Here is a 27,845-nt window from a genome sequence, read left to right as displayed (position 1 = left end):
GCTTTGGAAACATCTCCCCACGCACACAAGGTGGAAAGATATTCTGTATCATCTATGCCTTATTGGGAATTCCTCTGTTTGGTTTTCTGTTGGCTGGTGTTGGAGATCAACTAGGGACAATCTTTGGAAAAGGAATTGCCAAAGTAGAAGATACCTTTGTTGTGAGTATGACTGCCTCGTTCGTTCTTCATGCTGCTTGTTGTTCTGAAGCTAATAAGTGAAATGAAAAGTCTGAAAAACATGGTATAGCTCATCATTGTAATCAGATGTATAGCAAAAGGCAGGAAGAACTTTGCAAGGTCTGAATGCCTCTAATAGCGAATTGGGTGAAGCCCAACATTTTCTACAATAATTATGGTTGTGACGAGGAACAAGAGCCAATGTATTTGATTTTTGCTTTACCCTTAGTACTCCTAAGCCTGCTGTGATGCTTAGCTTTAAAGATTTTTGTATAGATTCTGATAGGAAATGAGCGACTCAGATGGAAGAAGGGAGCTGTAGGGGTAACGTGGAAATTATTGTTGCTGCTTTGAGTTGATTCACAAAAGACATTTGGTATCTGAGTCTAAAATCACAATTCTTAAAATCTCTACTCAGATACCATCATACCTGAGGGAATGCTTACAGTCTGTAGGCACCTACATTTCGAGATTTGTGGGTCTGTAGGTGGCTAAGGCTTTAGGCACTCGAAGGAGCAGGACATCTAAATGGTGCAGAGCCTGTTGGTGCATCCCTGACATTGGACTCCTCTTTGTGGTCTCCTGACTAGGCTGTAGGATGTTCTACGATTTAGTGTATTATTCAGCCTCTTCTGCTAAACTGCTTAGCACAGCTTAGAGGTTCATGCCCTTCATTTTCTTCTGCTACCAATCCTTAATTATTCATGCAAAGTGGCACAGCTTCAGTAGAGGAAGAGACCTGTTGGACTAGAAGTTTGTGCAGATACTGATAAAGTTCAGCCACAGCCAGTCCTTAACGACTAAATGTCTTGAATTCTAGTACAGGAACTTAACTTGCTTAACTTAGTCTCTGTTTCACACACAGAAAAGTTTATTAAGCTTATATTTTACTAATCCAGTTACTAAAAATGTATTTACTGAGTTTTTTGAATCATAGAATAAAGGGCAAAATGAAACTTAACAAAATGAATTATTTAGGTGTTTTACTAACCTTTAATAATGTTTGTAGGTTTAACTATTACCTAATGTTCAAAACATGTGGGAAATATTGTTTCTCTTTTGATATGTAGACACATGTCATATCCAGTGAATACTTAGTAAGCAGCCCAACTTTGTAGCTGTTTGCATCAGCACTGCAAGTGTTAGAAGCGTTGTTTTTCTGCAGCAAGCCCTAATCTGGCATGCAGGACACCTTTTCTATATACAAAGGGTCTGTCATGGCTTTATTTTTGAAGCAAAGCAAACTAGGGCTGTGCTGAGTAGTCTTATGCAGTAGGTAAATAGAAGCTTGAAAGCTTTTTAAGAGAAGGCAGGTGTTTTTGACTTTGAAACATCAGTTCAAGTCCAGACAAGATACTAGTGAATAACATCCATTTCCATTGAGATTTGTCTAAAAAAGGCAAGAATATTCCATAAGAACATTTTTTTAACCCTTTCTGCTTTTTCATAACTGAATTACTTTTTTTTTTTGCTTAAAAGTACAAAAGACTTGAGACCAATTTGTGTGTCTCAGCTGTTGCTTATAGGGATAATGGTTTTCCTTTTTCATAACTGAATTACTTTTTTTTTTTTTTTGCTTAAAAGACACAAATTGGTCTCAAGTCTTTTGTAGTCTCAACTGTTGCTTATAGGGATAATGGTTTTCGTTTTTTTAAATGAGTGTATCCCTACAAGAAGAATGCCCCAATATAAAAAGCAACATCTTGCCCCCTTTTGGCAATATCTGAATGAAAACACTGATCTGTATGTTGCAGTCTGGAACAGTCCCTTGTTCTGTTTACTAGTTCTCCAAAAGAAGAACTGGAGATGCTGATGAGTCAGAGCAAGGAATTATGTTGCCATAACCCAAACTACTACTGTGATTTGGGTTACAAAAGCTGGACCTTGGTCATGCTGACTGTAAAACATAGTTTCCATTGGCACTAAACTTAAATACAAGAAAACGTGTAACATGAACACTCTGATTTCATGTTTGGTCTCCTTTTGTGAAAGTTTCCAGCTTTGTGCAATCCCTTGCTTCTTTTAAGTTGAACCAACATGCTTTGGATGGATGGAAAACTCTTTGGAAAAATGTCAAATTGGCAGGACATGTCCAACGGAGCTATGCAGTAGTCTGTTCTAGCTTTGGTACGGTTTAAAAAAATCAGTGATAGCTTATACAACAGATAAAGGACTTGGTTCATTAAATCTACAGATTATCTCAAGCTGGGGAGAGAACTAAAAGTTGGAGGACAATTAGAATGCAAAATTATCTTGAAAATTTTGAAAAGCAGTCTGAATATATAGAGTTCAATTCAAGAAGGACAAATTCAAAGTACTATATGAAGGAATAACAAAATATGCAATTACATGTCAGGAAACGACTACCTAGGGGCTCATATGCTAACATGGGTTAACGTCTTACTGCTGTGAAAAAGCACACATCATAGTTAGAAGTATAAATGGGAGTGTAAATAAATGTCCAATAAGCACAATAAATAAATACGCAAAGCATCAGAAAGGATCCTTTGATTCTATTTTGTGATTTTTTTTTTATATCTAGTTTTGAGTACAACACTTAATGAAACATGGATTAGCTTGCTGGAGCCAAGGGACAGGAACAAGAATAGACAGATGAAGACAGACTGAAAGAAATGCATTTATTTGGTCTAAAGAACATCTAACTGAAAGAAAACACTTGTAAAATTCGGAAAGAGCAAAGCAGCAATTTCTTTCCTTGCCTTGGATAAGACCATGAATAGTAGACTTAAACTGAAGGAGACGAGATGCAGGTTAAGCATTAGGAAAACTTCCTGATGACAAGAACAGTAAAGCATGATCACTTGTTGCCTGGTCAGTAATATGTCTGCAGTGGCACAAGTGGGGTTGTTTTTGTCGTGGGGCAAGTTTGGAAAAGGTGACCTTATCATATTCCTTCCAGCTTTATTTTCTGTGGTTCTGTTTAGCCAGTTAATTGATTAGAGAGAATAGTATGGTTAAAATTCACCTTTTTTTTATTCGGTTATTTGTGGATACACGAAAGTAGACACATTGCAGGTGTAAGCACTACTTGAAGCTCACTCAAATATCTGGCCCTCACTCAAAACTTTAGCATGATCAGCTGTTGATATTAATGAATGCTACACATGCCACTTGCCCAGGTTGCAAATGTGGCCACAACGAAGAGTCCAGCCCTGCTCTGCACATCCTGCTGGCAAATGTTTCCTGGCACAGATGTATTTGCTTTGAAAACCCTTTCAAAGTAAAATCCCACTTGTCTGAGAATTATAATGCACTGTCCTCTTAAACAATGTAGTGCTCACTGTGGGTGACAGGCGCTTAGGTACAGCAGCGCAGCTTTATTAACAATGGGTTTCCTCTCTTTCCCCTTCCCTTTACAGAATGAAAACCCTTTCAAAGTAAAATCCCACTTTGATTTTCCCACTTGTCTGAGAATTATAATGCACTGTCCTCTTAAACAATGTAGTGCTCACTGTGGGTGACAGGCGCTTAGGTACAGCAGCGCAGCTTTATTAACAATGGGTTTCCTCTCTTTCCCCTTCCCTTTACAGAAATGGAATGTGAGTCAGACAAAGATTCGCATAATTTCAACAATAATATTCATACTGTTTGGCTGCGTGCTGTTTGTTGCTCTTCCTGCAGTTATATTCAAGCACATAGAAGGCTGGAGCACACTAGATGCAATTTACTTTGTGGTTATCACTTTAACTACCATTGGATTTGGTGACTATGTTGCAGGTAAGATTTCTCTTAAGTCTTTATCTTATAATATTTTGCATAGTGATATATAGTCTGCATTTTTGTATTATTTTGGGACAGACAAATCTCCGTGGTGCCCTTCTCTCCCAATTTTACCCTTTATCATTCTTGCGTCGGTGCAATGTGAGGGGGCCTGCCCTCATCTTGGATGTTGTGGCAGGCTAGAGACAGGAGGTGGGACAGCAAAATGCTTAATGCCTGTCTCTGCATACTCCGTTTGTTTCTTCTCCTGTACTGTTAAGAACGCTTTACTTAATTTTTATGTAGATTTTTTGTTCTTACACATTGAGTGAGGTGCAGGAATTAATACAGTATTTTAGTCTACTGAAAAAAATTTTCAGCTGGCGTTGCTTAAAATGTCTCACACTGTGAAGTTATATGACATAGTTTTTGTGTACATTTCTTACTTTCAAAGCGTTGTCCCACAGCTCTGTTTCTGCCATTGAGATGTCTCTATTGCTGTTGGATCCTGCTTCTGTGCTTTCTTTTGTTTGTTATGTACACGTTAGTCCATGGGTGTTTCACAATGTAAGGAGGTTTGGCACAACCCATAGATAATGTCTCCATCTTTTATGGTTCTATTAACCTGGATTGGACTGGATGCAAATAACTTTGACAAACCGAGCCAAAAAAATCTTGGGCCAGTTCTCTGCATCAACTCTTTTCTTGAAAAGATGTTAGTGGTGTTAAACCACTTATCAGAACAGGATTGAGTAAGTATCTGTTGTGTGTGTTGAGGAAGCATGTTGATCTGAGTCAGTGATATGTTGAGGCGAGGATTAGAAATTCAGAGCTTTCTGCTTTTAGTCAGAGGTGTGCTTTCTTCAGCCTGATCTCATGCTTCTCCTGATGCGGCAACATCATCTCTCTTGCATGAGATGCCTCTCTCCCACCTCTCAACTCTGTGCAAGGCAGAGGTAGCTGAGGAGGACAGCAGTGCTGGGCTGCTGTCAGTTAGCTACTCTGCTGGAGGGAAGTTTCTAGTAGACATCCACGGGGCATGGGTTCCTCCCGTGTCACCTCTGTAGCCATGGCTGTTGCATGAGTCCAAGTGCATCAAGGTGAGGGTCTCGGATTGGGTAGCTCCTTCCAGTGACTCGCAGACCTGCCTGAAGTTTGCCTTGATGACTGGAAAGTGACTTGTCTTGTTTCTGGCAAAGGTTTTTTCAGGTTGGTGAAGTCCTGCAGAGACCTCTGAAGTGTCTGAACTGTTTGACGTATTCATAAATGATCTGGGTAAAATGGGAGGTGATTTAGTTAGTATTGAAGATACTAAGTTATGAGAGCTGTTTAAAGAATGAAGGCCACATGAAAAGTTGTCAAAGTTTCTTGCAAATTATAGAACTGGGCTGTAAAATGGCAAATGAAGTTTATTTGGACTTCTACATAGTTGGTTTTTTTTTGTGATGTTTCCATATTTATTTTGAATATGTCTCACTGATTTCTCCCTTTACCTTTTCCTTTCCCTTTTTTTTTTTTTCTTATTTCCATTTTGTCTTCAGGAATTTGTGATTCTGCTCAGATTCTAACTAGCACCAAATAAAAAATTTATGCTGTTTCTAAGCCAAGAGTTTGCATGTTTTAGACTTTTGTTCCTGAGTGGTACGTGTATGTCGGGGAATAAAAATAATAGTGTATAAAGGCCTGGTTATATTTAGTGTAAAGCATTATGTGAAATGGCCCACTTGGCTCTAACTAGAACACTGAGTACATTCATCATTACTCTCATTATAAATTTCCACGGATTTTTGTATTTGTAGATCACTAGATAACATAATGTGTTCCTACATCATGTGTGTTTTTCAGTGTTACCAGGAAACACTTTCTACAGAATGTCCTTAAATTACATTGTTCTATAGCATATGGCCTTTTATGGTTCACTTCATATATATATTTTTTTTAATTTTAAAGTTCCACTGTAAATGCATGATGTCAAAATGCCATGAATGTTTCCTGTTTTATTTTAGACTAACATGCACAAAACTTGTATTTGTACTGTAATATATTATTGACTTAAAGTTTTAGTGTGTGGGAATTGGATTTGTACTTGCAGAGATGATGCTTGAGAGAAGAGGGTTAGATGGCTATCTCCATCATAACTGGGAGGTTAACACTGCCACTGGGCTGTATTTTGTCAGAGATGAAGTTGACGATATTATCATCTTTCTGTGGAGTAATGCTTATTTTATGGCAGATGACTTGAAGGATTTTTCAAAAAAGTCTATCTGTTTTCTTGTCATTCCGATACATAATTGTCCAGTTAAATAAAAACTCTGAGAAGTAGATAAGGTATTTATCGACTGTGCTTTGGGTCATGGAAGATTACAGCCATCAGTGTGCATAAATACTAAGTTATTTGAAGAAAACTGACATTGCAAGTTCTCAACAGAGCTGATAAAATTTGTCTTAAGGGCTAGGGTTCCTTATTAATTTTGAGGAAGTATGCAGAATCTTTTGCATGCTAACAAATTAATAAGTTGGCTTTATGATTTTTTTTTTTGGTTTGCATATTTTAGGTAAGTCATAACTACCATGCAGACACTAAAGGCCATTGATATTTTTGTGGTAGGCTTCATTTAGAGCACTCTCTCCTTGAAGTTTAGGAAAGCTGAGTGCTGTAACCAGAGGTGAAACCAGCATGTAGAGTTAAGACATGTAATGCTGTATAAGGCTGTAGGGGAGGTTGTTGTGATAGAATGTGGGTATAGCGTCTGAAACTGTAGCTCTAGAGCATGGCCTTACTGGTTCTGGTTTGGTACAGTGAGGCATGCAGCAGGCAGAACGAGGCTTCAGTCCACTTAGTGTCTAGATGGCAATGCATTTGGAAAAAAACTCATACTGGCATTAATTTATTCCTTTTTTCTGATATTTCCTGGCCAGGAAGGCATGTTTCTTAAGTAATACTTAGAGTGAAAATTACTTTCTTCCACTCAGAATTATAGCCAAATCTAAAGCAGAGTAGTGGGCAGTGATAATCCAATTTGTAATTTTACGTGAGTGAGCTCTTTCAGCAATAAAAAGTGGCAATTCTTGTAGCATATTGGAGGTCCATGGGATATTTCATGATTATGCATAAGTTTTGGTTCATTAAGTTCCCGCAAAAATCCAAAATTACTAAATATTTGAAAACTTCCAAATATTCCGGTAATTTTTTTTCTAGGAACTGTCATCCTAGAGGAAAACACATACTTTTACAAGCTCTACATACAAATGTCATGGTTGTGATAATATGCTTGTTGGGGTTAAAAGAAACATTCCTTACAATATCTGTTGTTTTACACTAACACCGAACTAGCGGCTCTCTGGCATCACTGCAGGTAAGAGCTGAAAAGAAGCCCTGAAGAACTTTTAGGAGGTAAAGGAGAGAGTGTTTCTGAATAGCTGTACCAAAAGGGAGCCAACAGAAGAACTTGGGATTCAAGAATGTAACGGTGTTAAAAGTTGTAGTGCAGGTTGTCATATTAGAAACTCTTGTAGAGTTCTCCAGAATTTTTCTACAAGTTTCTTCTCATTCATATTGGAGACTAAGTACTCTGTTCCCAGAAACTAGAATGCCAAATCATCCCCTGTTGTACTCAGAATCTAGATTGCTATTTGGAGCCTATGGAAATTTCAGCTGCAGTTTCCACCAGCAAGAGAAGCCTTAAGGCAAACATAAGACTGATCTCTCCAGGTACATGCAAGGAGGGAAAAGATGAAGAGCCCTTGTAGTGCATGTTCAAGAAAATATATGAAGAGTAGTCCAAAACAACAAACTTAATGTTCCTCTGTCTTATGAAATGCTTGATTTTTTTAATATTTGGAGGGGTTACATTTTTTTTTCTAGAGGAAAAAAGTAATTTTTTGTAATTGAAGAAAGTTTATTGTTATAGGTTTTCACAAAAAAAGAAACGAAAACTGTACTACGGCCTGCACAGTCTTATGAAAATCAGGACATAGTCAAACATCCCTTTCCTTGTTTTCAAGAGAAACCAATGATTTTAATATGACAGAAGAAAATCTAGCCAATATTATGAATACTCTGTGAAAGAGAAAAGAAACAGATCTTTTCACATCAATTGTGTCATTTTTAGTATAATGAAAGACATTATTGCATACTAAAGTCAGCACTGAGGTACATGTGTGTGTGTATATATATATGTGTAATATGACAATATATTACTCATATGTGCAGACAAATCCTTTAATTGCAGTGCAGATTGGAAGATATAGTAAAATATTTCTAAAGGACTTATTCTAACAGGTTTCAAATCTAAATTAGATGAGATGTCCAAAACTTGACTGAATTAAGTAGAGGTCAGGAATATAAATAGCACATCTGTAGTCCATTTTGCGCTGGGGCATAATGATGATGTAAGGTTCCATCGCAATCAGTCCAAATCAATAGATCACAGAATTTTGCAAGTCTCACTTGAAAAATGTATTCCAGCTGTTTTGGTGGTTTTTGTTTGGTTGGTTAGTTTTTTGTTTGTTGTATTGTTGTTTTTCCTTGTTTGAGCTCTGATTTTTAGCCTATTACTTATTTACTGGTTTGGTTTGTAATTTAGTTTGGTGTATTGCCATTGTAATACAGATAGCTAGATCTGCACTGTATTGCTTGGCCTGAGACCCAGTTTGTAGAGTACTGAGGTATTTTAGTCTCATTTAATGTCACTGAATGGGAACGCTTCATCTGGCGGTCATAGCAGCCCAGTTGATCTGCTCTCAGTATGTGATCTCACTTATGTGGCAGAAAAACCTCTACAGAAAGAAATCTCCGTCATGCTGAGCAAGAGGCATGTGTTGAGCATCCCATAAGGGAGCTGTGCGCTTTCCCACAGGCTTTGTGTCTTTTTTTTTTGGCATTTGGAAGTGCTCTTTGCCACCTCAGGACTTGACGTCCATAATAGCGGTTGTCTGGTGTGAACCACGCAGCCTGCTTTTAAGCTTAAGTCAGCGTGCCATGTCTTGCTCAATTTCTCTATAGGACAGCATGTAAGGAGGGTTTTATAGCTGTGCTTTGTATTCTGAAGTAGCTCTCCATTTTCCACTGAGTGGCACCGAGTAACTCGTATGGCCTACTTACATTCTCTCTCACAGACAGTGTGATGTTACCTTGTCCCAAGCAGGCTGCTTTTCCATGGCTCTGCATAAGCTAGCCTGTCTCCATCCCTTTTTGCAGTCCTCGGAGGTAATTCATTTCAAGCTGCAGGGTTAAACCTCTGTATTTCTTTGGAGTGGGATAGATGACGTTTCTGGGTTAACCCTGTCGACCAGGTTTGTCACAATGGGGATGGACAACTGCTCATTATTCTGCAATTAAAACTGTTTATATTTAATCACATTTCTATACCCAGAATAATTTGTACTGCTGATAAAAAATAATAAAGACATCTCCTGGTTTGAAGGGCCAACTTTCGAATAACCCAGAAACTTTTGCTGGTATGAATTTAAGATACTCAACATCAACAAAAATTTCCATTCTCTGCTTCTGCTTTTGAAGCAAAAATGCAAACAAACCCAGGCAATTTCAGAGAAATAATTGCATGTTTCTATTTTGAGTCAGTTACCAGTAGAAAGAATGGGGAAAAGAGCGGCAACGATAAAGAAAAGTATTTATTTAAAAAGTCCTTGTTTTATAAAAATAAATAAGAAATACATGTATTTGAAAGCCTGATCCCTTACTTGAGAACCAGAATCTGTCCTAACACACCCCTGAAATCTTCTCTAATGCTGTCCTTCGCTAAAACACAGAGGTTTTCACTTCAGTAAGGAATATGTGTTTGGGCCATAAAACAACTCGTGCCTTCCAAAATGTTGAAAATCCCAAATAATTTAAAAGTTGTTTGACAGGTGTACGAATGGTGGTAGCAGCAATACAATAGCCTGTGATGAAGATGGATAGAAAAACTCTTTGCTTTCTGAAAGATTTCAAGGGACTTTGGATCTAATCTTTACCACAAAATATCTTGGCAATAAACTGTGGCTGCTCTTGGTGAAAGATTACGGCAGTGAGACGTCTAGTTAAAGAGTAAGTGCACTCCAGTTGGTAGATATATTTCTCCTTTATTGTGGCTGTAACCTGTTCAGGTAGAGGACAAATAAAGTTGGAAAATGTTTTGTCCCTTGGCCCACAAAAAATTTGTCAAATAACAAAGTTCAGCTTCTGCCTTCTCAGTGTTTTGGTTCCTGAAGGGCTATATAAAATAATGTGTTTTGCCAAAGAAAGGCGATGGCAGTATTAAATAAAAATATTGCTATGAAAAATCCATGCAAGTATATCGTGTTGATATGCTTTTTACAATGTTACCAGTAAAATCATTAGATGAATTCTCATATACTTCCGTACAAATATATTTACCTATACATACTCATATCCAAATACGTTCATACCCATTTATATGAATTGTAAATCAATAGTTAAATAATTCCATTTACTTTAAATTGAGTACAGTTGACTTTTGATCATGTTTTCCTGCCAGTGAAATCCTATTTAATGACATTCCCAGGTAAGTGCATTATAGCACTCAGTGATGTTTAAGCATCACAGGAGAGAGTAGTTATCTCAGGACAAACATCCTTAGGTATGTCTCTCTCTCCCTGGTGTTCCATTAAATTAAGACCTTATCTGAGGAGTCCTTGAAATTCAGAAACTCAATAGCTAATACAGATTTTAGCTGTTAAGCCTTTTCCTAGAGTGTTGTTGGCTGTCCATTTCTAACTTTAGGAAAACTGAACTCCTTTGGGCATGGCTTGATGGAGCCATCTCCTGGCCAGACAGTAAAGAAAGCTCTTGATTGAATATGAACGTGTCCTAATGCCTGCGCTGGTAATTAACCTTGCAGTAAACAAATTGGGTATAAAGATGAAGGAAATGCTCCCTGCAGACTGCCAGAGTTAGGTTCCAGTTTCTGTTTATAAACTTAACATATTAAAAACTAGAAACCAGCTGACTGGATGCTTTATATCATCCTTTTTTGTGCCTTGTATGAACAGCTGAAGAAGGTGAACCACCAGGCATGGTTCATTACTAGCTCCCGATAGAGCAAAGGCATGGTGATAATCGACTGTTTTTTGAATGACAACAAATTTTGAGCCAATTATCTCTAAAATCCTGTTTTATTGGTTTGACGTTAGCCAGATGATGTTAACAAATCCCTTCATTTCTGATGTTTTGTTTGTCTTGGCTGTGACAAACTCAGCCCTTTGGTGGCTGGCTGTCTTCTGTTCCAGACAGAGCCCTGTCTTCTACCTTACTTGTGACTGTGCAGGTGTCAAAATACATCCATTTTTGCAATGTGGATTCATCTCTTGGGTAGTTGAGTAAACCACTACAGCTCAACGGATTTTATTGATGAAAAGGCTTTTTGACATGAGAATAACAAAATTTCTATTTATGAGGGCTTCCATATAAAGATGACCATCAGTAAAATTCTTTGTTATTTGCATGTAACCTCTGTGATGATTAGATAACAAAAGCTAGGAAAAAATGTTGCTCTTTATGAGAGTTGATCTTGTTACTGTAAGAAGGTGTTTAGATATTTTGGGGCCAATTTTCCTTCGACTGTTTCAGTACAGGATGCAGATACATAAAGCAACACATTACGTACCCGTACAGACTACTTTAATGTGACTGAAAAGGTTTTACTGTAGAGTCTCTTCAATTGTGGGCAGATGCACACATCAAACTTCTACTTGCAGCAACTCAAAATAGGAGCCTGATTTTATTTGTTGTAACACAGCTGAATTGCAAGTTTAAGGCTTCTGTTTTATTGTACTGCAAGATGTGAAATGTGAGTTGTTTTGTGTTGTCAGGAGCTCTGGGTAAGCATAATTTTTGTGTGTGTGTGTGTTGGAATAAGGTATCTGTTCTCTATAGCTGTATGGTACCTGAAAGCTCCATTGCAGACATCTCTGAAATTTATCCTTTTTTCTTTAACACTGGAAGGAAGCAAATGACTGTTGCTTACGGCAGTGGAATTCAAAAAAGCTGCCTTCAGCTGACATCTATTTCATTCACCTTTGTTTGAGAATACACAGTTCAGCTCAAGTCCCTGCACCCTGGTCTCCTCTGCAAAATGGAGATGATAACGTTTGCCTGCCCAACAGGGACACTTGTTAATGCAGGTGCTATTCTTCTTTACTAGGGCTAAAGGATTCATGTAAGTATTGAGATGTGTTTCAAAGTCCTTGCAAAATCAGATTTCTCAGGATATGAAGGCATCTTGTGTTCTAGAGCAATACTTAAAATTTGGTACTGCATTGTTACTTGGAGCAGGTGGGAAGTTCTTTTGTTCAAGCTGTCCTCAATGACCTCTACCTTAAATAATGATATATCAGAAGTTGGATCAGTTTGCGTTCATTTTTTAATTATTATGAATTATTAGCAATCATTGTCTCAAATTTGCATACTCCAAACTGTATTTTCAAGAGTGGAAGAATTTAAATCGTCATTTATTCAAATTGAACAAAATGTTTTGCTATGAATTTTTGCTTGGGTAAGAAAATAGAAGAAGTTGTAATAAACATAACTGGGTTTTTTTAGGAAGATAATTAATTTTAAAAAAGTTTTGCACCTATAATTATTAAGTCTGCTTTAATTTTAACTGTATTGTTTTTCAGGGGGATCAGATATTGAGTACCTAGATTTTTATAAGCCAGTGGTGTGGTTCTGGATCCTTGTTGGGCTTGCTTACTTTGCAGCTGTCCTCAGCATGATTGGAGACTGGCTAAGAGTCATATCAAAAAAGACAAAGGAAGAGGTAAGAACATTTTGAAAGGGGAAGAAATACTACTTTTAGAAAACTTTGATTAGAAGTCAGGTGAACTTATAGCTTTTTTTGCTTTTAGGGCATAGGTCAAAGCTGTTTATGTATGAAATCTATGCTGCATCTCAAACTGCAGCAAACTTTGTAGCAGTCTAGTCAAACATACAGTGATTTTTACGTGGTTGCATATAAAATTAGATTAAATATATTAAATTAAGTGTATACGCACAAATACACTTGACTTACACAAAAAAATTCTCTAAAAGGATTATTCTAGAGAGTAGAATGTAGTCCTTAATTTTAAGTCAAAAATCATTCTGCTTTCATTGTTTCTATATGGGATGCAGGTATGTAAAGAAAAATACTAAATCACTAAATAGTTATATTGAAGATACATTTGGTCATTTTATAGTAGTAAGAGAACAAATGTTTCATATCATGCAAGGTATTAGAATGAATTATTTAAATATGCCTGGGTGTATTTTACCGTAATATCTTCAGTGGTAGGCCTAGTTATTTGTGGTCAGGTGCACTGATTTCAGTTCACATATATTTTTACTTGTAAATGTGTGCTTATCATTTCAATGATGGTACAATATTTTACTTTAAATTTTGTCATTTAAGAAAATGTCCTGGGTTTGAAAATGTTAGAGGATAAACAAAATTTCCTTCAATTGCAGCTAGGACAATTCAGGTTTGACTAGAAGTTTGAGAAATAAATTAATTTTCTCTTAAGCAACATATTATTTCCCTCTAATTTAACTTCAGTTCCTCTGCACGCATCAGTTCATTTGTGTTACTCAAATATAAAAACTCTAATTTCTTTTTGATGGAATGGATATGTCGGTTACTGTGCAGTGGCCTACTACTCAGATTGTTTTAAATTTTTTTCCTAGCTGTGGGGCACAGCGTCAATGCCTCGATGTAATCCTGGCAATCCTTGAGTTCCCAAAGACCTTGCTGTAACGGGTAGTGAACCCCTATACATCTTCACTCATTATGGACCCCCAGGGTCCCTGCTGCTTTCTGAGCCGAGGGCAGCAGTGATGGGGACAGCAGGCAGGAGGACGTGAGCTGGGCACTTGGGCAGGAGTAAGCACACGTTGTGAAGCATGAGGGGTGGGTAGCCCTTTTTTCATTGCCCTTACTATGCTCATAGTGCTTTATAGTTAGACACAGCATTGTGGCAGGTCTGTTGTAAGTACACTTTTAACAGGCATTTCATAAACACTTAGCTCTGAAGCACAGGACAATATTTATTTGATCAGTTCCACTAGAGTATCATCTTTTGCCCCTGTGCTGTAAATTTGAAAGGATATTTACAGCTTTCCTTATCCAATGAGCTTTACTGGTTTCCTTCACAGATACAGAGCAGCAGGTATCGCACGAGTGTTCCCATTTGCAAGTTCAACAGTTTGCAGGGTCACCATTTTGTTTTCTGGAAAAGTACTGAAGGCATCTTTAACACCCAACCTGCATATTTTACAGGGGCTGCAGGGAAACCAAGAGATCACTTCAAATGCCGTTAACCTGCATGTTTTTTCTTCATCATTTTGAACTTCACAGTTAGGTCGGTGTAGCCCATTTTTCCCTTTTGCAGTAGGCAGAAGTAAGAGCTGGGCAAGCACGTGTGGTGTTTCCCCTCTGCACTCTCTAGCGTCTAACTGTTCTCAACTTGGCACATTTCCTAAACTGCATTTACTTTCCCTGGGTTACTTTTTTCTGGATTCTTGAAAAAAATCTGATATGACTGAGGCCATATGACTTGGGACTCTGCAAACGTACCTTGTTCAGGCTTGGTTTTGTTGCATTTCCTCAGACACTGGTGACACAGTTTAGTTCTTCACAGTACTTTGTAGAATTAATCTGGTCTTTAAGCTCACACTTCTCATACTCTTCTCTCTTATCCAGATAGTAAGATCTCTGGATAAGATGCTGTCTTGACTGTATAATTGTACATAGCACACTGAGGATTTAATCTTGTTTAGAGTGTCTCATTATCCATATTATTATGATGATCATAATATACTAAGAATGTTTGATTTTTATAATACCTTGTTTTTATTTTATACTGAAGCTATTTTAATACAGACTAACTTTGGAAAAGATTTAAAGAAACATGAATTGAACAAACTCATAGATTCCTTTAACACATTAAATACATTCCTATTTTTATCAAGTAAAGCTCTATTTGCCAGGTTATGCAGCACAGTACAACACCAGACTTTCTTTTCTCAGGCACCAGGAATGTATGCCCTATTTCATCTTTCCATTCTTTCTCACCCTTGTAGCCTAAACAAGCATATTCATTTTGTCTACAGAAAGGAAAACCTCATTCTTCAGATATATCCAAAATCTCTTGTCTGATGCAGGTATTCAGGATTTTGCTGTATACAAGTGTGTCATGCATTAGGTTAGATTAAAGACAGACGTAACATAATTGGTACCATTTGTTCAATTAATGATATCTCTGATGTTCTGAAATTTCCTCCTTTACTTCTTAACCTGTTGCTCAGGCATGTCTGAGAATTCAAAAAAGAAAGAAAATGTTTTTGCAGTTTAAAAATGCTGCAGTTTTAAAAATTATGGAGTCCAGTTTGAGAACTGCATCATGGCACAGTACCAGTTGTGTGCTAGTTAGAAAATATGAAAAACTATTTCTGAATTCTATCCCAATGATACTTTGTCGGAAGAAAGCTATATAAATATACTGCATTTAATTTTAAGATTGGCTGTGTTTGAACAGAAGCATTGTACAAATATTCACTTTACAGGTAGCATTTTGTGATAAAAACTGCTGCTCTTAGCTCATCCTTACTACCTGCCTAGGAAAAGTGAGTGAAGAAGCTGAAAGAGTTTAGTAGAGATGTAGTCATCAAGTCTCCTCTATGCCAGCAGAAGCCAGAGGGGAGACTGAATTTCTTGTATTGTCTGTTTTTTTCAATTAAACCTAAATTTATGATGATCGGTTACAGCTTCTATGGATGCAGATTATAGCAGAGGAACTATCTGGAGTTCAAACAGTAGAGATGAATGCAATGGAAAATCCTAGTTCTAAGTAGGTTTTTTAACTGTCTTTTAAGGAAACATTCTGTCAGTCCTTGGGGAAATGGCGCGTTATACCTAAAGGTAGTCTTTGAAGTTACAAACAATGTTATATACGGAAATCTACTGAGATATAGAGGCTATACCATCTATAGGACCATAATTAATGCACTCTGAAAGCTGAAACAGTTTAATATACTTCCTAGGAAATGTAAGACACTGGAAAATCTTCCTTCATGAAACTTAAGCACTATGAGTATCAACACCTACAAGTAAACAAGATTTTGTGTAGGATTTACAGCATACCTTTCATGAAAAAAATAGTAATAGCCTACCATGTTTTAGATACGGGAGGAAGTAGATCATTCAATACTGATCGGTTGTGTTGGTTTCAGCGGTCTAAGACCAAGGGCTGACAGCAGCCAAGCCTAGCGAATTGTACCAGAGTCCAGGATGAAGGCAGAAGGGTTGCAAGTGCTGAGTAGCCCCTCTCTTTACTTCCCCTCAACAACCAAAACTGTTTATCAGCCGAGGTATTTGATATCTTTTTTGATAGACAGCTGTAATAATCTCCTCCTTGCCTCTTTCTGCAGTCTAAAGTAAAAAACAGTTTATCATAGTATATTTAGGGTGTATATTGTGAAAGGAAGCCTCCATATTCCATGAAGTGGGCATGCTGATAATGAATATCACCTAATATCTGTAGTCCTGTTCATATTTTTCTTAATGCAGTTGCATTGTTCTTAAAAGCAGTTTACGTAAGACTGCGGTAATAATGCATTTCACTGTTTCAGCAAAATAAAACATATGTGTTTTTTAAGGACACTACCAGGAAGGTTTGCCATATGCAAGAGGAACTGAGATAAAAAAATCTGATCAGATATGCAGTGATCCATTTTGATATTAAAATCCAGATAACCAGAATGTCTGTCAGTTGCTCAGGTGGCTTTTGTCTCTTGAAACACTCTTGAGAGTTTTGAATGTATCAAATGGGGAGGGAAGCGAAAGTAGAGACAGAAGTGGGAGTTTCAGAAGGATAGATCTGCTGCTGGAAGGAGTTCATACAGGAAGACAGATGAAGTGTCAGAAAGTCACTGGAACATGCTGTGTGCTGTAATCTTAAGTAGGCGATCTGTCTCTGAAGTTCAGCTTCAGCTGTACTAGCTTGCCTTAAACTCCCTCCTCTTCACTATTCTCCATACTCTAATTACTCAGAGCACTTCTAAAGTCTTCTGATTTTAGTCTCTTTGAAAGATAAAATTTCAACAGGATTTTTTTCCTTGTCATGTTTTTCTTTTACTTCAGTATGCAGCAGCTTCTGAATTTCAGTTTCTAGCAAAAATGCTTACCCAACCAAGAATCTTAGTAATTTTGGCTATAAATTTCAAATTTCTGTTTTTAAAATTAAGTGCTTATGTCCCTTGGCCTCATGATATTCTCTTTATTAAGCTCTAGTCCAGGCTCCATTCAAGTCAATGAAGGTGGGATTCATCTCCAGTCTAGATACCAACATCTGCTCTAGTCATCTACATTCCCTTTATAGTCAGTAGAAGGAAATGAGTCTTTCCTGCGTGATCCACTTGAATTTTTTTAAGGCATCTACCATATGAGATCAATTGCGTCCTGGAGGAGCCTGTTCTCTTCACTATATATCAAGTGTCAGGTGACTGACTCATGTTAGAGATCAGCTCAGTTTGGACAAGTGATTTTTCATGCTGAAAGTCTTTCTTTTGAATTGAATGATATGGATCGAGCTTTAAAAATCAAGCCTAAAATTTAATGAGAAATAGTACATTCACTTCTTGTGGAAATTCAAGAGGCAGTTGTTATCTTTGGTATTTATAAACACATTAAACAAATTTGACTCATCTGAATCATCATTCAGTTTAATCTTCTTGGCACCAGTGGTGGAGTTGTCACTCATGTCTGTCAAAACAGAATTAGGCTTGTCATGATGATGCCATGGAGATTATCACACTCCCTATAATATTTGTTGTCTTTTCATTTTACTAACTTCAGGCCAAAGGTGCTCACCCAGCATAAGGGTCCTAGTCTCAAGAGAACTTGAACCCATCTCTCATATTCTCCAAGAAGAGACCCTAAATGTAGACTGTATGCACGAAAAATGAAAAAATGAGTGAACTCAAGTGAGAAACAGTTTTGTAAGGTTTTAGTGAATCGAACTGGCATACCAGGCAAACAGATAGGCCTCAGAGGCTGTTCAGTGAGGATGTGCGACCAAGGAGGAGGAAAGAGAAGTTCTTTCAGTGGCGGTGAGCCTTTAACCCGGCTCTCGCGGTTTTAAGAAACAAAATCCATTTGTTTAGAAATTAAGGTGATAAGAATAACTTTTCATCCTGGTGATACGAGGCTTTTTACAAAGGTGTGAGCCAATTGCTGATCCATTGTGCACTGTTTTAAATAAGATGGATCAGCTTCTGTTGAAGAAAACAACTGCTTGGTCTTTTCCTTTTCTTACAAAAAATTTAAAAAACAGTTGCTGTAGTTTTAAGAGTTGTATATCCACAAGTTCAATGGGTAGATCAGACTGACTTGATGGAAGTCTGTTCCTAGAAAGCACTGAATCAAATATTTGTGGGAGACAGTCATGGTGTGAAAGTAATTGCATGCGAAGTCCTTTTGCAAGGCAGTGATTAATAGGGGCGACACAATTCTAGGATGCACAAACAGGGGATCGTTGAATTTCTGTAGGACAGTAGTGTTACTGCTGCAGATCTTATTAAGAAGTGTATTACCAGAAAACAGTCCCTAGATCTGTGGTCTAAACTTCAGAAAGAATGCAGAGAGCTACAAAAACAGCAAAAGAGCCATCTGAAGAGAATTCCACCTAGCATTAAGAGTGCTTTTCCAGTCCATCCAAGATGTACAGAAAAGTGTATTTGAGAAAGAATTGACACATTCAAAAAGGTGGTTGTTTCTAATAATTTCTGAGATGGGGAAAAATATAAAAATCTTTCTATGGTAAATACAGCTATAGGTCTCTGGTCAAATTTGACTAGCAACAGGAAAAATAAGAAAAAACACCCTAAAACTGAAAGATGGGAGTACAGTCCCTCTGTAATGTCTCTGAGTCTGAGACATATAAAGAGCAGTAGAGGTGTAAGGAGAAGGTAGAAATGGCTGACCTGGTTTTGAATGCAATTTGATCTCTTCCATTCTCAAGAGATTGAGTATAAGTCATCCTGGTGGTGTTCTCGGTCCTGCCCTAGCAACAGTCCGTAATGCTGAGTTTCTGTATTGATCACTCTTTTACAAGTACGCTGCAGTACTATGTGCAATAATGGATATGAAAGAACATGTTGTTCTGAGAGTCCCAGAAAAACTAATCTGCTGATGGTTTTTGACACTTTTTTTTTTGAGATGTCTTTCCTCATAGGTTTGTGTACTTTGGACATGTGATGACTGCTTAATTTCAGATTGAACACACGCACAAAGGTAACATCTACACCATTATCGTTTTGGTGTGGTTTACACTTATGTCATACCTCTTAGCTAGGCATGTTAAAGACCTTTATAGATGGCTGTTTTGTTATTGCATATTAAGTACCAGGTCCTGAAGTGATGCTGGTGTGGTGCTTATTACAAGAGATGTCCTGCCTAAATACACTTCCACAAGCAGCAGGGCACCCTGTGCCTGCCGAGGGCGGGGGGCACCATCGGCACCTCCCCTGGCACCCCTTGTGCCCGGCCCTGCTCTCCCCCGGTGCTCCCCTTGCCTTACCGTACCAACTGGACGGTTCAGCGGAGATGGAAATGCTCCCAGTGTGGGCTACGTGCAACCAGGTAGTGATAGTGAGAGCTACTGAATTTGCAAAAATAAAACTGGAGCCAAGTGACTTATACTTCATAATAAGAGAAATTGATTAAAGAGAGCTCGGCTATAGCAGCAGCATTTCTTGCAGTTAATTACCCATGAAGATTCCCTGAATATACATTATCATGGTTTACATTAGGAAATCTTGATTTTTGGAGACAAGATGTAATCGATTCTTTAGGCTACTGTGACAAATATCTGTCCTTTAGCTCTATTGACAGAGTGATATTTAATCTGGAATCTGCTCAGCCCAGATCTTCATGATTAACATTCTTAAAACTTTACTTTTTTAAGCTCATCTCAGTGCTTGGATATTGTTAGGAAAAGACGCTAAAACACGTTAGTAATACTGAGTGTGTATGCATTTGATAGTTGTCTTGTGGATGACTCCCCAGACACCACCAGTTCAGTAGAATACCCTTGCATCTTCAAGAAATTGTGTTGACAGTGAGGAAACTGCTTTGCAGTCATGGATATGAAGGACTGAAGAAACCATGGAATACTCTCCTTTACAAGGGATGAGTGCAAGTGTAACACTAGTGTTGAACAACCAAAATGGAGCTTTAATATTCACACAAATATCACTCCAGATGTTGCCATTAGAAAGTTAAGAAATAAACAGTTTTTACTGGGACTTGACCATGTAGTTACAATGGCCATTTCTTACTCAGTACCAAGTCAAAATTAAAAGCCCTTTTTTAATGTTTTCTTTAGCATATCCTTATAACCTACAAAAGTCCGATGAGTTTATGAAACAGTCGTTGTCTCTTTCCTGTGGGAGAAAGCTGAGACAGTCTTTCAACTGCCTGTGGCTTGGGTTTCATTATGCTTCTAGTATAATTCTTAAAACGTTTGTTATTTCTGGCTGCAGCAAAGTCATTGGCTGTATAGTGCAGACAGAGAATACATGCTGTTCTCCTGAATCGCCTTAGGCTCAGCTGGTAGAGCTTTATGTAAACCTAAATAGTTTCTTGTGATTAATACAGTTGGATGTCATTCACTCTCATCAGGTTGAAAGAGGGGCTGGATGGCTCTCTGAGGTAGATGAAACAACTAAATAGAACAGCTGATTTTGATAGCAAAATGTCAGCTTTTTTTTTTAAGCTTTGGAAGTTATTAATAAAGCAGAACGTTAGGGACTGAGAAAATCGGGCCAATAACTTGTGTACAGTACTGAGACACACACACATGCAGCTCTATGCAAAGAGGTGTCTGATGGATAATATCCAATAATGGTTCTGAGGATGTACCTAACATAGGAGTGTTCACATTTCTGGAATAAAAAAAGAGGTGAAACAAAATAAATGTGGTGACTGCCAGTATATCTAGTTCTGGTTTTGTAGGCATGATTTTTTGTTTTTATTTTGTAGGCTACCTGCTTTTATTTTGTTGAATCGGATCATGATAGAGCAAAAGGGCCACTTCTACATCTGCCATCTGTCACATCTCCACAAAACATATTCCCACAGCTGCCACCATGGATGTTCTTCCACAAAAAAAATAATTAAATTCATGGGCTCTCTGCATTCCCACTGGAGAATGTGGTTTATTTCATCCAAGGCATCAGATGTGCTTGTGGAAGTTATGTGGGTGAAACCAAAAAATCATTCCTCACCAGAATGAACTCACAATCATTACTTATTACAGGACTGAATAATCCAATTTCCAGTGGGAGAGCTTTGTTCCCAAAACATTTCTGACCACCATGGCTACAAAAATAAACTGTCTATGTAATTTAAATGTTACTCCAGAAGATGGCAATTTCACAAAATAGAATCTTTTCCCCTTTAGTATTAGCCTGAAAAACAGAGGGGCATGTATTCCAGTCAGGGGAACCGAAAAAAAGAGATCATTTACTGCTTCATTTGTGCCATCCACTTTGAAACTAAAATCTGGTAGCTTAAAGACCTGGGATAGAAGAGTTCTCTGCTACAGGGCTGAGGTCCTGACAGAATGAAGGAGTAGAAGGTAGTGGTTAAACACCTGGGAAAGCTCAGCATAGGTATCTCATTAGTGCCTGTGGTATTCCTATGTTGCATTTTGTCACTGTGTTTCTTTACCTCTAAAGACAAGTAAAGCATGGTCTTCTCTAAATACCTGTCCATAGCTTACCGCACAATGTGGTTTGGGCAGTAATAATGCTATAATTACAGAAATACTAGAAGCCAGACAATTTAGTTGGACTATAAATGAGATTTCCTTAACATCCAGGAAATGCATAGGCTTCAATAAAAATGTCTGTGAAACTTGTCTTTTCTCTCCAGTCCTCTCTAGCCTATAGACAACTGATGTAGTGAACATAAATTTGCGGCCAGCAGTAGCTCAGGTGGGAAGAGGTAGCGTATGCTTGCCCAGAACTGCAGGAAAGTGAGATGGCAGATAGACAAACCCTACTACCTACGCAGGGAATCAACCCACCCAGCAGCTGCATTGTTAAACCCATCAACTCTCTCATACCTACATTTCTTTAATTTTGATTTTTTAAGTGGGACTTTGAGAACAATTTCTGTGAATGCTGTATGAGTTTCTTGAAAGCTAAGACAAAATGTTATGTACTCAACTCTGCTGCCTGGATAATGTGACATGTGCATGCTCTTTCTAGTTTTGTCTCCGAGTAACATATAATGGAGAGGTTAATTGGATGTGTTATTTTTAAGTAACAGAAAAGGTACATTGGAGAGGAAAAATGAAACTGTGAAACTTTGGAGACTGCATTAAGGATAGATGTTAGAAATTACAACTGAGGAACATCTAGAGTGTTAAGAATATCTGTAAGGAAGGCCACTTTTTTTTTTTCCTCAAATGCAGTCAGATGGATAACTCCAGCTCATCTACTTTCTCTTTAATTCATTTTTTTGGCTTGCACTAACATGGCCATCGTAAAGTGTATGAGCACTGTATGCCAAAGGGAAACAACATAAAATACAGCTGTAAAAGAAAAAGCTACACATATTATTTAGAAATATATATATTAATTTTCTTGCATAGCATATATAAATCTGATTTTTTTTCATATTTAGTACTTAGTAGGTTAGCTCCTCCCAAGTATATCATAACTTTTATGTCATATATCTGAGTTCCATCCAAGCAGGGTATCTTTCTTCCCCCTCTGTAAGTAGAACTAGATTAACTGGTTACACTGTAATGTTGGGATTTTTGAAGAATCTCCCCAAGAGAGAGGAACAAAACTAAGGCAAAGTTAAGTTAGATAAGTGTGTATTTATTTTGGTCTACTTAGGGATGTCCTTAATTAGGCTTGTGGGTTTTTTTCTGTTAGACCACAGATATGGCTTACTTCAAAGTACAGGTTACTCATGTAAAAGTTATGGTTATATGGCTTGTGCTGTCCAGACCACACTTAATAGGACAAGTGGTCTTCCTGCAAGGTGGGCAGTTTTGTTTGTATAATTATTTGGATATCTGTTCTATGTGGAGTGTCCAGAAAGATCTTCAACCTCCTGACAAGTACAGGGAATTAGAGTAAATGTACTGAAGAATGAAGCAAGTGCTTCAGTATCTTCAAATTATTTTTTTTTTTTTCTTCCAACAGTAGCATCCCCCTGGACATACTTACTTTCTGGGTTATGTTGTTGGACTCTATCCAAGCGTGGAGCTCAGCTGGACAGTGAGAAAGCTAAAACATGGTGGTGATGAAAATGAATAGAGAGTTTTGGTCTCACCAGTGATATTGGCTGAGAGTCAGTTTTAGGTCATTATTAATTTAGGTGGGTTTTGGCAGGAGTAGGTGAAGGTTGCTTAATGTCCATGTTTTTTTCCTAGTTCTGTGAAATTCAGTATGTCTGTGTTTAAATGATATTGGTGACAATGTATGTGCACAGCCTGGGAACTCTTTGGTCATTCAGGAAGTTCATGCCGTATTTTTTTGATGTGTAGTTAAAAACAAACAGACAAACCCCCCAAAATCAAAAGTGACTTTAACAGGAATAAGTAGGTACACTTTGAAATTGTATTCCTTATTGTTTCCTAATAGAGTAAATGTGACATTTCCACTGCAGGTAGACAGAGACACCTTAACATAGACATTTAGAGATGCTACTGGAGATGACCTGTGGTATTTCAGACATCCCCATGGGGCTGTCAGATATGATGCAGAATGTATGGGATACCCAGGCCCATCCGCATTGGTAGCTGGAGGCCAGGCAGCCTGTGCTGGGCAAGGAATTGAGTCAACGCTGTTTATTTGACAGGAAAGTATCCATTTTTTTGTGGTGAACTGTGCTGTGTGGAATATTTAGTTGTGTTACCGTTACCATATTTCTTGAGCATTTGTCATTGAGACCTGAGCAGTAGGGTATTGCTTCATAAATAACTAACAAAGTTATGAGCTGTTGATGTTCAAAGTACTATGTTAATACATTAGAGCTGGAACCCCTTGTGAAATATGTCTAATGCCTTGCAGTCTAATTTGGATTTTGATGTGGAGGAAGTCAATCCTGAAGCTGGGCTAGGGACAGTGTCCCCATTACCGGTGACATTTCTATTCCTGAAGGTTAGGAGTGAGCAGCATCACCAGATTAGTGCTGCTTATTGTACAGCTGACTCAGGTGCTATCACTGTGACATGTTTTTCCTATCGCTTTTGAAATATTTTGTGTCATTCAGCCTTATGTAAAGTACTTAGTTGTCAATAATTTCTGTGACTGAGAGGGCTCGTTCTCATGTCACATTGCCCCCAACTATGACAGCTGCAGAGTCTACAGAGCTGTGTGCTGTAATGAGGCAAGAGAACTGGAGAAAAGTAAACAATTGTTACAGTAGGTAGGTATGTTAAGACTTTTTTTGAGCAGCATAGTCAACTGGCATTTCAATCACTTCATATAAGACATTTTTTGGCTGTCAGCCCCCAGATGAAGAGGAGCTGTAATGCAATATGGTAAAATGTCATACCCTAAGGACAGAAAGAACCTGGACAGTTACAGAAATGCCCCTATGGATAAAGGAGGGATCAAATTATGAGAGTAAGTTGCTTATGTACACTGGTAGTTAAAAACTGCACATTTCTTTTCCTATAATCTTTTGTGCTTGAGTCCATAAGTGCTATGGAATTAAGAGTTTTATTCTGAAAAGATAACATTTTTGAGTGTATTTCAGTTCACACAAAGGCTAGGGGCTGAAAGCAGTAATTTGGGGCACACATAGTTCACACAGCACTGAACTTCTAGTTTCTCATGCTGTGCCAATTACCTCTGTTTCATTACTAATGCATTTCAATTCTGCTTAGCAATAGCACTGCATTTTTCAATTTTTTTTTTCTATGAATTTAATATAAAAAATGAAATTGTGCCAAGCAGCACCATAGCTCTGGTCTATGGGCGGATAGAATTGAGTCCACCATGTTCATGTTCCACATCACCTTAATTGGAACATGAGGCCATCTCCAAAGGCATATTTAAAATGTTCTTCAGCTGGCTGCATAAACTTCTTCCCAAAAGAAATCTAGTAGCATTTAGTCATCAGATATCCTAACAACTGCAATTTTAAAATTCTCCTGAATAACTTACTTACACAAGACTCGAAGTACAGCAGCTTGCCCTGTGTAAGACAAATCCATCACCAGCATGTGGTGAGGTGGGCTGGCGAGGGTATTCTGAGCCTACCCTAGGGTCTACATAGACTTGCTTTTGTCAGAAGCATGACCAGCTGTTTTTTCTTTGCTGGGAAAACATGAGAGAAGTAGGAACTGAAACTACTAGTAAAAGGGTGGTGAAAAAGCATATGAGGAAACAGTTCAAAATGCTTGTAGTTTCCAGTAGGTTGCCAAGACACAATTTTAAAGCTACCAGTCTGATAACATCCCTTGAATGTGACCATACGTAATGCCGGAGATGTGTGCCTGAGCAAAGTAACTGGTCTGGTAAATGGTTACACAGCTGGTGAGGGGTAAAATAGGAACCTGTATGCTGGCTCTTTGCTCCCCTGGACAGAAGCATGCTCCAGAACCTGAGCAGCCTGCCTTTAGTAACGCTTCGGAGAAACACAAAGCTGCCCCAGGGTGTGCGCTGATGCTGCTTATCATATTTTTTATTACTTGTTTACTACAAATAAAAATATCGTAGCAGCTGAAATGTTTCAGCATTACAGATTCTGTTATTTTCAGATCTGAAGTGCAGTGTGTCTGATCCTAATTGCACAATTTAAATACTAATAATCATTCAACTGGGTGAGCCCTCTGTGTATTACAGATAATAGTCCTTGTTTTAGAAAATATACATAATGGGTCCACATTAGTCATCTGTGTAATTCACTGAAGCTGAGACAAATGTAATAAAATGACCCCTGGGTAAAGAGATCTTTTTGTTTTGTTTCTGGAGGGGGAAAGTTTTCCTGAAAGCCTGTCACTCCTGGGTGAGCTGATTGTTTTTTACCTTCATTATATTCCTGTTTTCCACTGCACTGCAAAGCATGAATAAGCCTGTGGCCACTTATCTCTGATATTTTAACCCCTATATTTCTCTGTGTTAGTGGTTTTTTTAATTATTATTATTTATTTCTCTGCTCACCAAGTCCAAGCTTGCTTGCCAATGATTGAAATTCTGGACTGAGAAGCACCAATTAGACTAATTTATTTTAAGTGGATTAATTCTTCTCAAATGCTTTTCTTTGGAGTTATATTTATCAGCAGTCTATCTTCCCTGTGCTATACCTTTCAACTATTAAACCATCCGCAAAGCAGAGATTTAAAGAGAAACAATCTATTTCCTTTGCAGTTACAACAAGATATTTTCCTCAGAAAGTGCCACCTTCTGTGCTATCTATATAACTTGTTTAATATTGTAACATTGGTTTGGTTGAAATATGAGAGTAAAAATACAAATAGCATGTAAATTGCAAGGCCATAGTTCTCCTCAGACTATTATCTGGCTGAGCTGCTTATTCTACCTCATGCCATATCTGAGGAAAAATAAGGATAATTTGGGATTCTGTGCCAGCATCTGCCTTCCTCCCCGTCCTCAGCCCTACCCTCAGAGCTTGGGCTCACGGGATGCTTCAGCTTTCCTAGTACTGAAATGTTGAAATGATGGAAAGAAATCTTAAGGAGTATTATGGTATTTTTTTTTAGTGGAATTGTATCAGCCTTTGCCATAAAGGCTGTCAATATAAGGACATATCGAGTTAGAGCACAGGAACTGAGTGGACAGCAGGGATCCACATACATTCGTGAAGCAGTAGCGATGGTACAAACCAGCACCTTGCAGCCAATCTGACTGGAGATGTGTGCATAGCAGGGGAACTACCCCCCTCCAGCTGTATGGTCATTGTACAGCAACGGCAACTGCCAGGCTGACTTTCCTTTGGGTGTAATCAGTAACAGGTCTCCACGTCCCACTCTAAATTTGTCTCCATGCTGCTTTTTAGTGTGTCATTTCGGTGGAGTCAGGGTGGTAAACTGACATGACTGAAACTGTTGCTGTATTGGTGCTATGTTTGAGCGAGCACAGAAAAGGGAGAACGAAAGCAGCTGACATTTTCCTTTAAAAAAGCTTTTCTGTCTAAATTTAGAAAATTCTTTGCCAAGTCTCCCAGGGATCTTTCCAGAGACAGTAAAAGTGCTCATAAATAACCCTGCACCCTAGTAACAATACATAACACAGCCTGGATTGCTGGGATTTCAGCATCCCCTGACCAGCTGGGTACTGTGCAGCTGTCAGGGCTCTGCAGCTTCTCTGTATTGCTGACTGCCTATAATTAAAGAAAAAATATTTTAGCAGAAAAGATTTTTATTGTGCTTTTGGAATCGTTGTTAACTTTTACTAGTGCGACATTTCCTCTTGTTTAGTTGCTATCAACAAGAGTCTGTGGCATGAGAAATCTGTGCTGGCAGCAGCAGCAGCTCTTTGCCAGCCCAAAGCCGCATTGTGCTCTCACTGGGCTGTTGAGCCTAAACAGTGTCCAAAGTCCTCTGTCCCATAATGCTTCCCTTTTTTCCTCATTTTTGCTGCAGGTAGGGGAATTCAGAGCCCATGCTGCGGAGTGGACAGCCAACGTCACCGCAGAGTTCAAAGAAACTCGAAGGCGCCTGAGTGTGGAGATCTATGACAAGTTCCAGCGGGCTACCTCTATCAAAAGGAAGCTCTCTGCAGAACTCGCCGTCAACCACAATCAAGACCTGACTCCTTGCAAGAGAACCTTGTCAGTCAACCATCTCACCAGTGAGAAGGACATCTTGCCAGCTCTAACAAAGACGGACAGCATTTACATGAATGGTTTGACACCACACTGTGCAGCAGAAGAGATAGCCGTTATTGAAAACATTAAGTAG

The 27,845-nt window shown here is 38.3% G+C and overlaps 1 protein-coding gene across 1 annotated transcript; it reads left to right on the top strand.

The window, feature by feature from the left end:
- KCNK2 (potassium channel, subfamily K, member 2) lies at positions 1–27,845 on the top strand (the record flags this gene model as incomplete). Its single annotated transcript, XM_009701692.1, has 4 exons — positions 1–161; positions 3,731–3,917; positions 12,540–12,679; positions 27,528–27,845. Coding segments are annotated over 4 exons (806 nt in total), but the record flags the coding sequence as incomplete, so codon positions are not given.

The sequence above is a fragment of the Cariama cristata genome, unplaced genomic scaffold (genome assembly GCF_000690535.1).
Source record: "Cariama cristata isolate BGI_N322 unplaced genomic scaffold, ASM69053v1 scaffold15966, whole genome shotgun sequence".
Lineage (NCBI taxonomy): Eukaryota > Metazoa > Chordata > Aves > Cariamiformes > Cariamidae > Cariama > Cariama cristata.
This window is presented reverse-complemented; position numbering and strand designations above follow the sequence as displayed.